Source organism: Metopolophium dirhodum, chromosome 8 (assembly GCF_019925205.1).
Source record: "Metopolophium dirhodum isolate CAU chromosome 8, ASM1992520v1, whole genome shotgun sequence".
In the NCBI taxonomy this organism is placed as follows: Eukaryota; Metazoa; Arthropoda; class Insecta; order Hemiptera; family Aphididae; genus Metopolophium; species Metopolophium dirhodum.
In genome coordinates, this window is record NC_083567.1 from 13,244,735 (window position 1) to 13,261,118 (window position 16,384).

Here is a 16,384-nt window from a genome sequence, read left to right on the forward strand (position 1 = left end):
ATCATAATCGAACCACTCCCTCGAAAAATATTAAATTTAGTATATCTGTACATAATTTATTAAAGGGGCATATAACACAAAAATAGGTTTTATTTTTTAATTCAATTCTAATCAAAATGGTAAGTATAAGTTTAACATTTCTACTCGCATTATTTATTAATTGTTGAGGGATTTAATGAAAACGAATGATGTCAACAGGCCGGGCACGCCGTTATGTTGCCTATTTCTTATACAATTTTATAAGTTGAAGATTGAAAAAAATTGGTATTTTATATACATTGTATATCGCCGGCCCAATATTCGCAATTATCGTAAATCCAAAACTGCGATTTTGAGATAATTATTTTTTATTTTTATAAAATAATGACGCGTTGTTCAAAACCATATTTTTCACTCTGCACTTTTCATGATAAGACAGTTTCACTTCCATTAATCAGACCTTAAAGTTCCGACGAAATTAGCTCAACTCCAACCACAGACTTCTATACTAACAAGTATATAGATTATAGACTATTAGACTCCAACCAAAGGAAATCGTTGTATCTCACAAGTTTTTCGATAAAATATTATTCATCAAAATAACATTACAATATTATTTATATTTATTGAGTTATTGATATTAAATAAAATAATATAATAATATCGTCTAGATCAAGAACCAACAAAAAAATGTTTTACAAGTTAATCAGACGATTTATTTTCTTCCTAAAAAGTAGTCATTATGGAGTTCTTACGATATCTTTAAATTAGGCTGACGATAATATATGATGAGTTTTTATACACTGAAGACGTTGGTGGAACCAAAATATTATCCTAAGTGTTCAGTTTTTTTAATTAATATTTAAAATCTTATACATTTTCGTTACGCACGCATTGTAATTGCAACAGTCACTATTTTCGCGACACGACGTATAGCGCTGCAGCCGGCCATTATCTCTTTTAGTATTTTTAATATTAAAAAAAAAACTAAACAGTATATTGCAAATATTCTGATGCCTCAATCGTCTTTAACACAAATGTTTACACATTTATGCGTAAATTAAACATAAAAATAACATTTTTAAATAGGTATAAATCGTTGTTAAAAGGGAGTACTTTTACGCGTACGACATACCTAAGATTGGCAATTATATTTAGTTCGGCCCGATGATGATGTCAGTCGTCGATTAAAAAATTAATTTAGGTCAAAATATCCAATTTTAAAAAGTGAGTAAAACGTTTTTATAAATAAAATGATAAAATGTAAAATACGTTTACAATTACGTATATTAGGTAGTAGATAATACAACATTTTTAATAAAAATGAGCTAAAATATTTTCAAATAAAATTAGCTCAAATATAATATTAACTTATAAAATTAAAAGCATGGAAAAAATGTTATAGAAAAAAATAAATATATACACTGCAGATTTTGTTTTTGTTTAGTACATAAAGTGAACTAGAAGCCTTTAGCTCATGACAATAGAAAATAATATTCTATACGAAATAGATAAATTCAGTGGCGTCCACACTAGGGGTGAGTTAACGGGCTGAATTTATCAAGTTTCAACTGTCAACTATAGTAAGCAACAAGACGTAAATTTCATATAAGTTTTACCAGAATGAATTAGCTAAAGATGGCCAATTTTAGTAAAAAGCTATTTTCCTTAGAATTTTATCAAGTCATGGATAGGGCTAAAAATCATTTAAAAATAAATATCATTATACATTTTTTTCAAATCATCTAAATCTTAACTATGTTACATTATAAAAAAAAAAACACTTTTAGTTGTATTCTTATCATTATATTACTCTATAAGTCTATAGTATGAAATATGTAAGCGAGCCTATGTAAACGCGACAATTTATTGCATGCTTGTCACCTAATCTGCCTGCAGAGTAACCAATGGTAAAAATGTATAAGTAAAAAAAATCAATTTCCACCTTGTATCTCAAAATCAATGTTTGAAGAACTGTTTAAGATGTGAATTTTAGTAAATTCTTTCTTAGCGGAACTCTACATCATAAAACGAGACTACTGACCATCTGACCAAATTTTATACTCATAGCTTCGGCGGTTAGGTGATGATCAGTCAGTCAGTAAGTCAGTCAATTGATCATGGCTTATTATTATTGATTTGTAGGGTATAACAATATGTTTAGGTTTTTATAGTGGTTAGATAATGTAATACCACAGGACATTTAGTTATAACATTATATTTTATGATAACTCAACATTTAATAACTTCTTGTATTATTAATTCATTCACAATATAGCTTATAAATGCGTGGCAAGTGATTGTGGTTACCTATGCACTACAGCATAGAAGAAAGGAAGTTATCCACTATCGAAGCAAATTGTTCAGGGTATTTCATATGCACGGTATGCCCACCTTCTGGAAATTTTTTTAAGTCTGCAATACCAAATACAAAATCTATAATCAGAAAATTATTGCCGTGTTAATATATAGGTAGGTACAGACATACAGTATATAATATACCTAATAGGTATTGTCATAGATTCAGGACTGAATTTGCAATAGGAAATATTTTTTGATTAGGTGATTGTACACTCCCGATTTTAATAACCTGAAACTCTTGTCTTTTGTGATGGTTAACTCTCCCGAGATTACTCCAATACTACTTGATGGGTACATCTAAACTCTCCCACGGGGCCGAAGGGTGGTCATGGAGTGATGAGCATGTCACCCACCTCACTTGGTTTAAATTTCTCAAATAAAATATATGATAAATTAATTATAGTCTGAGAATAGCCAAAATTTCATATCCCTCCTTTCCAAAAATCTGAATTATGATCTCCCGGGTTCACGTAAGTAGTAGCTGAAGTGTTCATGTACACTTTCTCGAGTCTTTAATAACTTTGTTTGACGTTTGTACACTGTACATTATAATTGTATTATGATACTTAAATAATTATTATAATATTATTTTAGTCAAGATTGTAATTGTAATATGGATATTGACAAATTTAAGTTATATTTCAGGAGCATAATCCTACATTTCTACGCTTATATTAATATTTTAGTTTATCAATACGTAATATCCTAAATATTTGAATTTTGTTTAAGTAATGGTGACTAGTAAATTATTTTTTAGTAACATTATACTATATCATAGTATAGACATTCTGATTGAATAACATAATAATACATTTTTTTTCTTTTAAAAATACATAAATTATTAGGCAAATAAGTTTTTTAAATTTCCAAGATAGCCATTTGGTTGATAATAGTTAAAAATAGTTAAAAAAAAAAAATATTAAAATGTAATGAAAATCACCCAAGTTAGAGCTAATTATTATTTTTAAGTTTAGCCGAAAAATCAGCGTGATTGTAATAACATGGGAATCATATTTACTATTTTGCTTATGCTGTATGCATAGGTAACATAACTATTATTCTTAGAAATTTAAAACAATAATTAGCTTTAACTTGAGCAATTTTCATTACATTTAAATATTTTTTTTTTTTAATTGTTTTAGGAAATACAATCAACAAAATAGCTATCTTGGAAATTTAGAAAACTTGCCTAAAAAATTTTTTGTTAATTTTTGAAAAAAAAATTGAATATTATACTATTTAATCAGAATTTCCATACTTATGACTGTAAAAAATTGCATTTAAATATATTGATTTTTTACGGAGATACTAAGAGTGATACGGGACTTCTGGGACACACTGTATACTAATTTAATTGTTTTGGTTGACAAAATATTACTTTACAATTGTATAGTGATTGGTTTTTCATACTAACTGAGTTGTATTCATTTCATAGTGAAGTATTATGTTTATATTAATTTATTTTTATTTATTTTCAATATACAATCTGTGCCTAAGAGGCACAATTGGTACAATATGTTTAATGAACTAATAATAAGAAGTAAATACACAATATTTTCGTGAGCAGCTATCAAACGGTTGACTTTTTTCCGGGAATGAACCTATTCTGGTTTAGACTGGTAAAGTGGTGACAACACAATTTTTGTTTGAGACACCGGGGAATGGAAGGAATTGTCATGTTTCATATTAATGGGTTAATGTAAGACAGGCAAGAATCAAAAATTTTTTTAATGGGGGGGTACTAAAAAAAATTGTTATACCTTTTTATTGACCTGGCTGTACAGACATTTAGTGTTGATCATATATAGTGCGTTTGTTATTATTTATAAATATTTTGAGTAGGCGTAATCGAGAATAAGTTTATATTATTAGAATTTATTTAATAGTTATAAATTATATTAATAAAAATAATTGAATAGGCTTGGAACATTAAAAAATAAAAGATCCTGTTTGTGGTTTCTTATTTCTAAAATGTATATGCATGTTCAATGTACAAAAATAAGGCAGGAGTTTGGTAAAAATATTTTTCTTTAATTTAATTCATTTATAATTTAAGATTTAATGTAAAAATGTATAACATTTTTTTTTTTTAAGACATTTTTTTCGATTCCATTCATAACGTAACTTTGTCCATACACCACAACACATTTTGATAAGTCGCTCATCAACAACTAATTGAGATTTGATAAATATGTATTGACTCTGAACAATGAATTTAGCTTGCTTATGAAAACCACGTTGCATGAGACTAATAGCAGCATACAGTTTACACCGGGCTGCGGTCAAAGGATCACCAATTCGCATTGCAATTCTTAATTGTTGCATTGAAATATTCCCTGCTACAATTGCCTAAAAGTAAATGAAATATTTTATATTATTGCTATGTTTTTATTTGCATTATATGTTAGGTACCACTCTTTATTATTTTACTCATGTAACAAGAAAAAATAAAAATTGAACAGAAAAGAAGCATAGTATCAAACATTTTGTGTTAGGTAGAGATGTACTTACACAGTGTTCAGTCTGATCGCCCAATGAAGAAAAAGCTCCACCAAGAGTTGATAACCAAGCCATTATGTTTTCAAGCTCTCTGTATTCAGTATCAGTTTTTTCATACAGTTCGCACCTAAAATTATACGTTTGATGAAAACAACAGTTTACATTTTTTTAAGCAATAATCAAACAAAAACATCAAATTTTTTCTCAAGTGTTTTGCAGACAGCTGTAGTTTACCATGTGTAAGGCAGTCTATATTTATCCGGTGTCACCAGCCGGACGTCGTTGAAGCCAACCACAATGTTGTTGTTGTCTACCGATGTGACGCTGTTCATCCGCCTTACGACCAATCGCTTGAGCGTGTCGCTGTTCGCTAGCGCCTTGATGACGCACTCCAGACAATTGGCGTCCATTACCGTGGGCATGGGTTCCTGGGCACCGTTCAGGCCTAAAGAGCACAGTTCGGCCGACATGCTGAACGGCAGCTGGTCAACAGTCGTGTACAGCACATATTCTCGATTGAATTTCACTATCAACAGGCAGTCCCACAGTTCACCGCCGACGAACACCCGGAGACAACACACTCGCATTTTGTATGTGACGAGAAGCGTTGAAAGCCGAAACAATGTAAGATGGACATTATTTCACTTACAACAGAGGGTAATTTAAAAAATAATAATGTCGAATTTAAATGCCTAATCAACAATAATTTTATGTTTTATACTTTCTTAGTGTAAAATATTATTCACTTATCGCGCATTTTCGTGCGCGCCATGCTTATACTGATAAACTGATAAGATTATCACCGACATTATCAGCGTTTCGGTTATAACCACGGTCTTGGGTTACAATCACGGTTTAAGATATACTGGTTACATAACTTTATGAAATGAAATGGACCTTCTCATAATTGAATGTGACAAGAATGAAGAACTAGTGAGCGCTCCTTGTGGGAAATCTTTGAATCAATAAAGACATCGACATGACAATTTTATTATTATTGATGATTGTATAAAGAAAAATATTATTACAATGTTACTATTAATTATTAAATATTAATACTATCCTTCACACTGTTTCACTGTTATGCTCCAATTGTGGTCTGTACTCTGTACTCTTTACTACTCTACTAACTTATTGTATTATTTTTCTATGCTCTATGATTTATAGTATATCAGTAGTTGCCATTTAATACTTAGCTGCCTAGTATACTATATACCATTGACCTATATACTAAGTTAATAAATCTATGCTATATATTCTATCTTATATATCTTAAACCGTGGTTACAATCTATCAACAACCACTGCTGATATAGATAACCTCATGAAATTTCGGGACAAGTTGTGCCCGATGCCCGCGGCTGTAACTTTATGTTATATAATAAAATTATGTTATTACTTATTAGTTATTATTGGTTAAAAAATGTTAATGTATGTTGATTATTATAATATTACGCACAGTAGAAATCCTTTATAACGACACCGGTCGTGGGGACATACCGGGTTTAATGACCTTAAATGGAAGGTCCTGGCTAAACTACTAAGTACTATATGATAATTTTGATAGGTTATTACGTTATCGTTATGATAAAACGGATGATGTAATGACGTTTATTTTTAGTAAACTTAGATGAATATTCGAGACATATTAACGACGCGATGGCTTTTGACTAGATTCAATGTCATGATAAGGTGAAATATTAAATATTCAGAGTCAAATTATATGGTTATTAATAGTATAAAATCAAAAACAAAGTTTTAAAAAGTAGTAACAAAAATACGAGATTTAAAAAAAAAAAAGGTGGATAAGTGGATGTCGCTCTGCTGTACAGTAGGCTACAAGTGGGCCACTGTATGGATGGTGTTAAATTTGAATTCAATGATATAATATCATTGTATAAGAAAAACGATTCTGAGCGAAAACGGTCAGTCAGCCTATGATATTACCAAGTATATTTGATGATATTATTGTGAATAAAGTAATTTATATATAACCTATTTACGTGGAGCCTAAGAGCCTTGTTTTAAATTTTAAATCCTTAGCTATAAAAGTTGAACATTTTATAAATTTTTAACTACAAAATTATTATTAAATTTTAAATTTGATACATTTTGTCAAAATTTGAACTTTAAATGCCTATAAAAAAAATTGTGCCTATATATTTTTAATATTTTTCAACTGCTATTGTAACAATATACCAGGAGCATTGTATTAAATTTTGACGCTTTTTACCCAACAAATAAAATTTTATTGATATTTATAGAAAAAAAAAACTAAAAAATTGAAAACTGACAATGTCGGTAAACAGCTCAAAAAGAGTCAAAATATTTTCAAAATTGTATGGTGTATAGAAAATGAAAATATAAACATTTAGTAAAATTTTCATGTATCTACAGTTATTCGTTTTTGAATAACAACAAAATAGCAAAATCGTTACATGAGAAATCGAGTGATTATCAAATGTTGTAAAAATATGATTTTCAAACGCTCATAAAAATTTTATTTGACTTTCTTGTAGAAATTTTTTTTTGATAAAGGTAGACAAACTTATGGATAATCTTGTATTACATTTTCAAGTCTTAGATTTAAAAAGAAAAATTTTTATTGAATTCTCAATTCAAAATAATTTGCTAATTTTCGCGATTTTTCCGTATTTTGTCAATATTTGAACTTTAAATGCTTATAAATAAAAACTGTGACTAAGGATTTTTAATTTTTTTCATCTGCCTTAGAAACAATAACCTAGGAGCCGTCTATTAAATTTTCAAGCTTTTTTAACTAACAAATACAATTTTATTGATATTTATAGAAAAAGAAACTAAAAAAAATGGAAACTGAAAATATATGTAAAAAGCTCAAAATATTTATAATTGGTAAAGAAATGGTGTATAGAAAATGCTAATATAAACATTCAGTCAAAATTTCATGCACCTACGGTCATTTGTTTTAGAGTTGCACCAAAAAAGATTTTGCGTAAAAATTCCCGTTTTTCTTTAATTTTTCTTTTGTTTTCCACATCGCTTTCGAAAACTACTGGAACATTTTTACTTTTGACCCCCCAAAGTACCAACTAGATTCACTTTCATATCAGAAAAGTTACTGTTGAAGAAAATCCAAGCACTTTTACTGTTCTAAAAGGTGATGACAGACACAAAAAAAAATAAAAAAAAACACACATCATTGTAAAATCAATACATTCATCGCTTCGCTCCGAATCTAAAAATAAAACAAAGATTCTGCAATCTGAATATTAATTTAATTGTTAAATTTTAAATGTTAGGTAGTACATGGTTTTACATACATTTTCTCATTATTTTAATCTCCACCATATAACCTAAGTTTAGAAATTAGTAGTGAGTCTTACCTAAGGCCTAATTAACTTAGTTTATACCTATGTCTATGATTTTAATGGTATTTCGTGTAGGTATATGTAAACAACTAGATAGCGTGTAACTTATGGCAGATTTCTGATATTGCCTATTCATGCCTTGTGGTTAGTCCTTTAATGTTTACACAATCGGACAATCCTGTGGGTCCCTGGCATGACAAAATATAAATTATCTATTTTATTATTGTCTCCGGGTCCAGACTCCCCCCCCCCCCCCCCCCCCATCACCGGTATAAAATAATAAAATTTATTAAGAGGAATCCCGTCCCACGCATGTTGTATTTCCGTCCTATACAAACGTACAACATATAGTTAATTTATGTTTAGCTGTTCCAATTTGTATTTATGTGTATTGTAGTGAGCTTTAATATTAGAGTGAATTGTCTATTATACATCTAGGTAAGAACATTAATTGTGTTTTGTGGCGAGTTTTTTACGGTATTTCAATTTTTTTTTTGGGAGTTGTGGGAATTTTGTTGCCTTAATTAAAGTATTAGGTATGTAGGTACTTGGAATTATTCCAATTTCAGCATAACATTTTTAGAAGGACTTTTTATCTTTTATATTTTGAACGAATCGATGGCATTCATTGGTTTTGCAATGATGTGTTTTTCTTGTGACAGAAAATACTTTTTACCACCAGCAGAAAAAATGCTTCAATTTTGAATATTAAAAGTGGTTAGCTAATTGGATCTAATTTTAATGTTGATATATAAAAATAAAAATTTCTGCAATTCAAAAATATTGAAAATTCAGTCACAATTATTTTTATGCGCGTTTGGAGTTCAAATTTTGACAAAATTCAACAAAAATTCCGAAAATGTACAAATTATTTTGTAATAAAAAAAGCATACAATATTAGATTTTGATAGCTTAAGCTTGAAAATGTATAATATGAGGTATTTTATAAATTGCAGGGCTTAAAATAAAGCATTCTACAAACATATATTTTTAATAGAAATTTGAGGTTCTGATTTTGATGAAAGAAATAACGATGTTTTTGTTGTATTTACCCCGATTGCCGAGGTCTCGGAGGGGGTGGGCATTAATCTTAGAATTTTTGGATGGCCCGACTTTTTACATTTTAGCTTCCTATTGGCCCTATCAAGAAAAAATTCTGGCGCCGCCACTGGGCCTAGATTTAGAGCTTTGGTGCAGCAAACCCTGATTTTTAATGATTTTTTCAAGGTGGGGTGCCAAGGAAATGCACCTGATATTTTGATTTCAACCTACCTATTACGCCTATTATTGTTAATTGAAAATAAATCACTCGTGTTACCTAATGGCGAATAATAAATAAATTATAAAATATTTTTAGAAATAGAGGTTGTTACATCGTCTTTGCTCAGAATCATTTTTCGTATGCAATGGTTTTCTCTGAATTCAAATTTAACACATTATTACAGCGACCTACTTAATGACGAGGTACACTCAAAACCTACTACTTACACTACAGTACTACACACATAATACCTACAGCGCAACAAAAAATGTCCCTGATTTTTACTTTTTTAATGTTGTACTCGTAACTGGTAAGTCGTCGCATGGCACAATAGGTATATATATATATATATATATTGTATATATTGTATCCATATAAATATAATATTGGTAATTTTAGTTTCGCTTCTGCTCCCGCGTTGAAACGTAGGCACCTATTATATAGCAGTGTAGGGAAATACCAAATACCTAGTAAATATACATTTTGATTTTTAAACGCTCAAACAATGAGTAATCATATGCTATTATCATTATAATTTAGAAATTATAACATGTGTCATGTGTGCCGTGCCTTACAATAGTGGATGTGTCGTTTGTTAATGTTGTAAGTTTTTCTTAAAGCAGTGTTTATATGTTCTTTTTTTGTTAGAAGTATATGCACTGCAGTCTGCAGCGTCACAGTTATAATATTTCTTAGTCAATAAATTTGTTTATCTAATTATTGTTATAATATATTTGGCCCCGTTTGGTTATAGAAATGTTTTTTTCTTCTTTTTAAAAATATTGCGTTAATTACATCATGTTATAGGTATTGTCAGTGTTCGTGTTAAATGTATATGTTATGGGCTAAATAGGAAATCATAATGCCCGATTTTAGTGGTCAATGTTGGAAAAGTCTACATTGTGCACAATGACCAAATAATAGTGGGCCAAGAGTCAAGACAGGTCAAGTAAAATATAGATAAAATATTAAAATTAGTAAAACAAAATATGATTAAATAGAGTACCTACCTACCTAGTATTAGTTAGGTATTTGATTATATCAAAACCAACAAATTGCAAATATTATAAGCATACACAATAGGCAATTACCATAAAACATTAAAACGAAACCAGCGGTAATACAAAATTTGACTAAATACTTACACAAATAATTATTATAACTATACTTACTAGTTATATAATTGTATAGGCTATATAATAGTAGGTATAATTTATAAGTACTATCTAGTACCTAATTGTAGTTATTATTTATTTATTTTTATGAGAAACACTATAGGTATTATTGTGACTTTTAAAATGAGTAATGATCCTAAAATATTAAATTTGATTAAGCAAACATAATTTGTATCAATACAAAATGTTTATTTAATTGGCTATCTACTAATTCTTAAACTCTATTATATAGGTATATGACGGTTGCCCATAGGCTGTTTACATACATTATACACTTATACATATGTGGTATGCCGCGGTATACTTATTCAGTTATACTGCAGGATTTTAGAGTGCTGCAGACTACTATATTATTATATATTTATATACTGTACCTATACCTATAATTTATACGAACCGAAAGGAAGACGCGTGCCGTGTAGCGGAATTATTGGTCGTCAGCAGCTCTTGTCCAACACGCGACAGCAGCATGATATCATACCCTCCTAATAGGTGCCTATTGTGTGTAATATATTATACGGTTATACAGTGGGTTTATTAAATATTTATAAGTATTATACTTATACATAAATACCTGCACGAAATGCGTATTTTACATTTATATTTCAGACATAATAATATTATAATATACGATTGGATGGTATACAATATACATACATAATATACATAATGTAGTTGCGTTGACATTAAGGGTCTATGTTAAGCCTTTATAGGAGCTATTCGTATCCCGTAGGCAGTAGCTAGGTACTGAATTAGGTACAACAGCAATATTGTGAGAAATTATTAGAGGCCCCGCCGACATGATAATTTATCGGTCCATCGTTCCGTCACAATGTCTTTTTTTCTCGATTCATTATAATGTCGAACGTAGTAAGTATATAATACTTCATTATTTCTTAGTATATGGGTGTCTGGTATACTAATATAGATATATAGTAATATCTAATAAAAGTATAAAACCATACACGATACACAAATAAAACACTAATACTACTAGATATTAAAAAAAAAATAATTGATTGTTCTGTGATAAAAGGTGGTTACAGCTATAATAATCGGTATTTGTTAATCACTAATAATCAGCGTTATCGTTATGATGATTACAGGTGATCTAATATAGCGGGCAGCGTTATTTGTGAATTTGATTTACCTATATAAATCAATCATAATAATGTAGGTAAGCAATATAAATTATAATTCACTTCGTCTAATAATCTCGTTGGTGATGCCAATATTATTATATTATGTATCGCATAATATTACCTACCTAATGTAAAAACAAAAAAAATAATTGTTAATTATTGGTCATATCTGCAATCTGCAGCATAGTTATAAGTAGGGCTCGAAATTAAAACAATAAAAAAGAAACTTTTAGCGCTAGAATATTCACTCAATAAGCCAAAATATGCTCTATAAGAAGTACTAAAATCTAGGAAATATGCAAACTTTGTTTTGGTAAATTAAATTTTGTAGGTCTTATCAACGTAATGAGGAGATAATTTAAATTAGGAACAGTGAAAATTGAACAATTAATACAATAATATAGTACTATAATTCAGTCTACTATGTCAATATGTCTATTGTAATATTTTATAGGAACATAGTGCCATTGATTATAAATACTAGATACTAGTATTATACTGTAGTATATAGAATCAATGCTATAGTACTTACCTACTAACTGCTATTGTAATACTTAATTAAAGCACTATTTCAAATCATTTCAATACTTACCAACAGGGATTTATTTCTCCAGATATTCCTATGAAGCTATAAATGTATACACAGTTGAGTGAGTACCTATTGAGTTAACTCTTGGTAACCTTGAGGGTGGGTAACTTTTGATCCAGTTTTTATTGAAGGTCAAAAATCGAAAATACCAATAGTAACTACTTTTCTAAATACCTACCTAATTTATTGACCAAAAACTAACATAAAGACAGTGGCAAAACTGAAATATTTACGCAACACTACTTTTAGACGAATTGATTTTTTTTCTAGTAATTCAGAAAGGACTAGCCGTAGAGACTTAACATTTTCACCAAATACTTATAATATTATTTTGAGATAGATATTATATAGATATTTAATACTTATCGACATAACATAATTTTTGTTTCGCCTTGTTTTGATAATATTAAATATTTTTATCAAAAGGTCAAAAATCATGAAAATTTGATAAAGGTTCCTTATAAGTTGTTTATGCTGGAATTAAAATAAATATAAAAAGTACCTTCTATTGTCAAAACTTTTAAAATCTAATTTTTATCAAATTATGATTTTGGTTGATTTTTTTGTGACTCAAAAAATATTAATCGTTAAGTTTTGAATCTTTCTACTATTATACCTAGGTACTTATAATTGTTCATAGACAATGACATTTTCAAAATATTACTTTAATTTTGTGCTATTTATAAGCACTTGAATTTATTAATCACTCTGGTTCATGTTTAGTTATATATAAAATTAATAATATACGTACCTAATACAGTAATACAATGTTTCTTAAAAGTTATTCTAACAGAAATCAAATAATACCGAAAATACATAGTTAAGTACACTTTTTCTTTTTGATACCTATATGCATTTTAATTTCCTATTGTGTGTCACTCAATTGTTTTTCCGTAATCATTGAATTCAAATTTAACACATGATCCATTATTATAATACTGACCAGTGACCAATGTGGGTGTGCGCGGCGCGTTGGCTGCTACCAGTCGCGCAATGCGACTGAGAGTAAGTAACGCCCGATGCTACTAATTGCCGGGTGGGTGACCACCTGGCTTCGTAGTAGTAAAAACCTTGCCACACATACACGTGTTTGTCAAAAAAAAAAATAAATACCGATTAACTCAATGACTATTATAGGTACAAAGTATGTTCAATCGAGAGCTATTATATACAGCAGAAGCGAGATCCTAGGTTTTAATTATTCACTATAATAGTTAATTTATAGGTATAGGTACCTATCTATCCGTACATAATATAATAAACATAACTTTTTAATTTAATATTGATGCATTCAGTAATAATTAAATTATTTTGTGATGTCATCTTGAAGTGCATGCTTAATACAAAATGTATTATGCAACGTTCATTATTAAATCAAGGTAGATAAATTATTTAGTTTCTGTTTATATTGACGTTAATGGTAATTATACGCGGAAGGCACATAAAAAGTTGGAAGTTATAATATATATGCTATATGCATTATATAAACACTATTTATAGTGGAAAATAATTTTTTTGGAATTTTTCTGCTATGGAAACAATGTTTGGAATATAATTTTAATGAAACTAAATTTCCACGGAATAAATGTTTGATGTATGGACAAAGGGCACGGAATTCATAGCCAATGTGTCGTTTAATTATGATGGAATTATAAATTTATATGAATGTATTTTTTTTATCAAATAGCAAATAGTTAGAATTATAATTTTGAAACTATGATAACTATGTAGCACATGATATACTACGGAATTTAAATATTTAATACTTACAGAAATGTTTCATATTTTAATGGAATAGTGTTTTTTTATTTGATACATTTATACAAATTTGTATGGAAACCATTTTAATCGTATACTCTAAGATCAACCCTTACTTTCTAAAGAAGTTATCACAAGCCAGTTTTTGAAGGGGTTTGATATGGAAAATTTAAAAGATATAAACGGAATAATATGTAAAACTGTTTTTCACACGAATACACACCATGCCCATTCAAGTAATCAGCAGTATCCAAAATTGTAAAATGAATATGGCTTTATCTGTAATATTGAGTTTTTATTCTAGTTCTACTACACATTTTTATAAAATATAAATAAAAATGGTACATCATAGATAAAGTTCTCCTCAACGAACTTTACAAATTAAAACATTCTATTATAATAGTTAGTGTATGGACACTGAATAATAGGGTTTGTTTGTGCAAAACATGTTTTTGCTCTTGAGATATGAACAGTAAAATAAAGTTTGAGGAAACGTGAGATCAAATAACAGATATTAGAGTAATAAAATGTCACAATAAAACGAGTGAAATTGCTTGCCGGGTATGTTATTAATTATTAATTATTGATTATTATACGTATATTATCATGTTTAAGATTTAATAATTAGTAATAAGATTTATTTTTCAATTTTGAATTTATATATTGCCAGAATCGGGTGACGTAAAATCTTGGGTAATATACCTATAGGCTATAATTATTAATACATGGAGCGGGAAGCATCTTTTAAAATTTGTTTTTCTATTTGATAATTATTTTCTATGACATGCAATATTATTACTACTGGTAACTAGAGACAAATTCATTTTTTCCTAGTCGTTAAAATAAAAAATAACACCGAAAAGGACATACTATGATCGCTAACCACTAGAAAGTATAAATAATATTTATCTTTAATTGAGTTGAATAGTTTATTTTAAAGATATTTATTGAGTTAATTAAATAATACCCGGGTAATTTACTATTTTGCTGAAGTTAAATTTTTGTTATCTTCAATAACAACTATTTGGTATACATTTAAAAGAAAATATAAGTTAAGTACATAATTACTTTAGCTATTACCAACTATATTATTGTTCAGTTATAGTAGACGTAAATAAAATATATTATTAACCTAACCTGAGGTATACAAATTGTATTTCATTAATACATTTTAAGTTATCAACGGACAATATAATATATGTCTAAAATGTTTTGAATTATATAGTTATAAATATTAATTTCTTATTATGTATATAAGTATATTTAATAATATAAAATCCATTTTATTAATAGGGATGGTTATACAATGTTGACAAAAAACATTTTTTTAAATATAATAGAAGTATAACAGTATTATTAGTTATAAGTTTATAACCTATTAGTCGCTATTACCTAACCTAACAATTTAAGATATTAAAATTAATCTGCTGTCAAACATTTTTAACTTGATTATGTTCGAAATCAAACTTTGCCAATTCCAATTTTAGCTTAAATTTTTATCGAATTTCAAACTGTTCGAATTTATTAAAGTTCAATGTGCTAGAGGTCTTTTGGAAGAGTTTCTAGAGGGCATCCCTATAGTTATTTCTTTACGAGGGCAACATTCCCATAATCTATAAATTGTACAAAATTAAATCTATTTCGAAGCACTTAAAAGAAAAACCATTTTATTATTTGTTTGTTGTATTAAACACTGTAATAATTAATGAAAATTTGTATTATTTAAGCGTTGTTATTAACTATATATTGTATTATTTTATTAATTCATTATCAATTTAGAATTTTCTATTTCATAATTATCTATTTACCACGGTCCGTCACAAATGATGATTGTAATAGATTAAAAAAAAAACTAGTAAGTATGTACTATTTGTCAACAATAAATCTATTATTTTAGACTATCATATATTTTCAAATGTTATCATCGTGTAAGATCTCATATTGATTCACCCGGTTGATATTCAAAGAAAGTATTATCACGAAATTTTTTAATTTCTAAGCCATGCTTTTATCCATTATGAATTTTTTCCATCCGAATAAATATTCTGTAGAAATATACTATTTCGTTAAAATATTTTTCTGCACATTTTTTTTCTGTTATAGTTTCCATCAAATATTAATAATTAATTTTGTAATTGTTCAAATGCTATTATTAGTTATAGGTATTTAAAATGTTGTATAACGTTTTATTTTTTTATAAATGATCGTTCCGAACAAGACCAAGCAAATATTTTCACAAAACATCTAGAAATTACCTTTCAGCTAAACTAT

At 28.3% G+C, this 16,384-nt stretch overlaps 1 protein-coding gene across 1 annotated transcript; it reads right to left on the minus strand.

Moving 5' to 3' along the window:
* Positions 1 to 4,185: 4,185 nt before the first annotated feature.
* LOC132950460 (uncharacterized) lies at positions 4,186 to 5,622 on the minus strand. The gene is made up of 3 exons (XM_061021938.1): positions 5,074 to 5,622; positions 4,852 to 4,966; positions 4,186 to 4,689 (listed from the first exon to the last, which is right to left on the minus strand). The coding sequence occupies exons 1-3, from the start codon at positions 5,424 to 5,426 to the stop codon at positions 4,399 to 4,401; spliced, it is 759 nt and encodes a 252-aa protein (XP_060877921.1). The 5' UTR covers positions 5,427 to 5,622; the 3' UTR covers positions 4,186 to 4,398.
* Positions 5,623 to 16,384: the final 10,762 nt, after the last annotated feature.

Coding starts and splice junctions, on each gene's coding strand:
- LOC132950460 (XM_061021938.1), bottom strand. CDS start 5,426: ATGCGAGTGTGTTGTCTCCGGGTGTTCGTCGGCGGTGAACTGTGGGAC. Junction 4,967..5,073: donor TATAGACTGCCTTACACATG/GTAAACTACAGC, acceptor GTATAATTTTAG/GTGCGAACTGTATGAAAAAA. Junction 4,690..4,851: donor GCGATCAGACTGAACACTGT/GTAAGTACATCT, acceptor ATTTACTTTTAG/GCAATTGTAGCAGGGAATAT.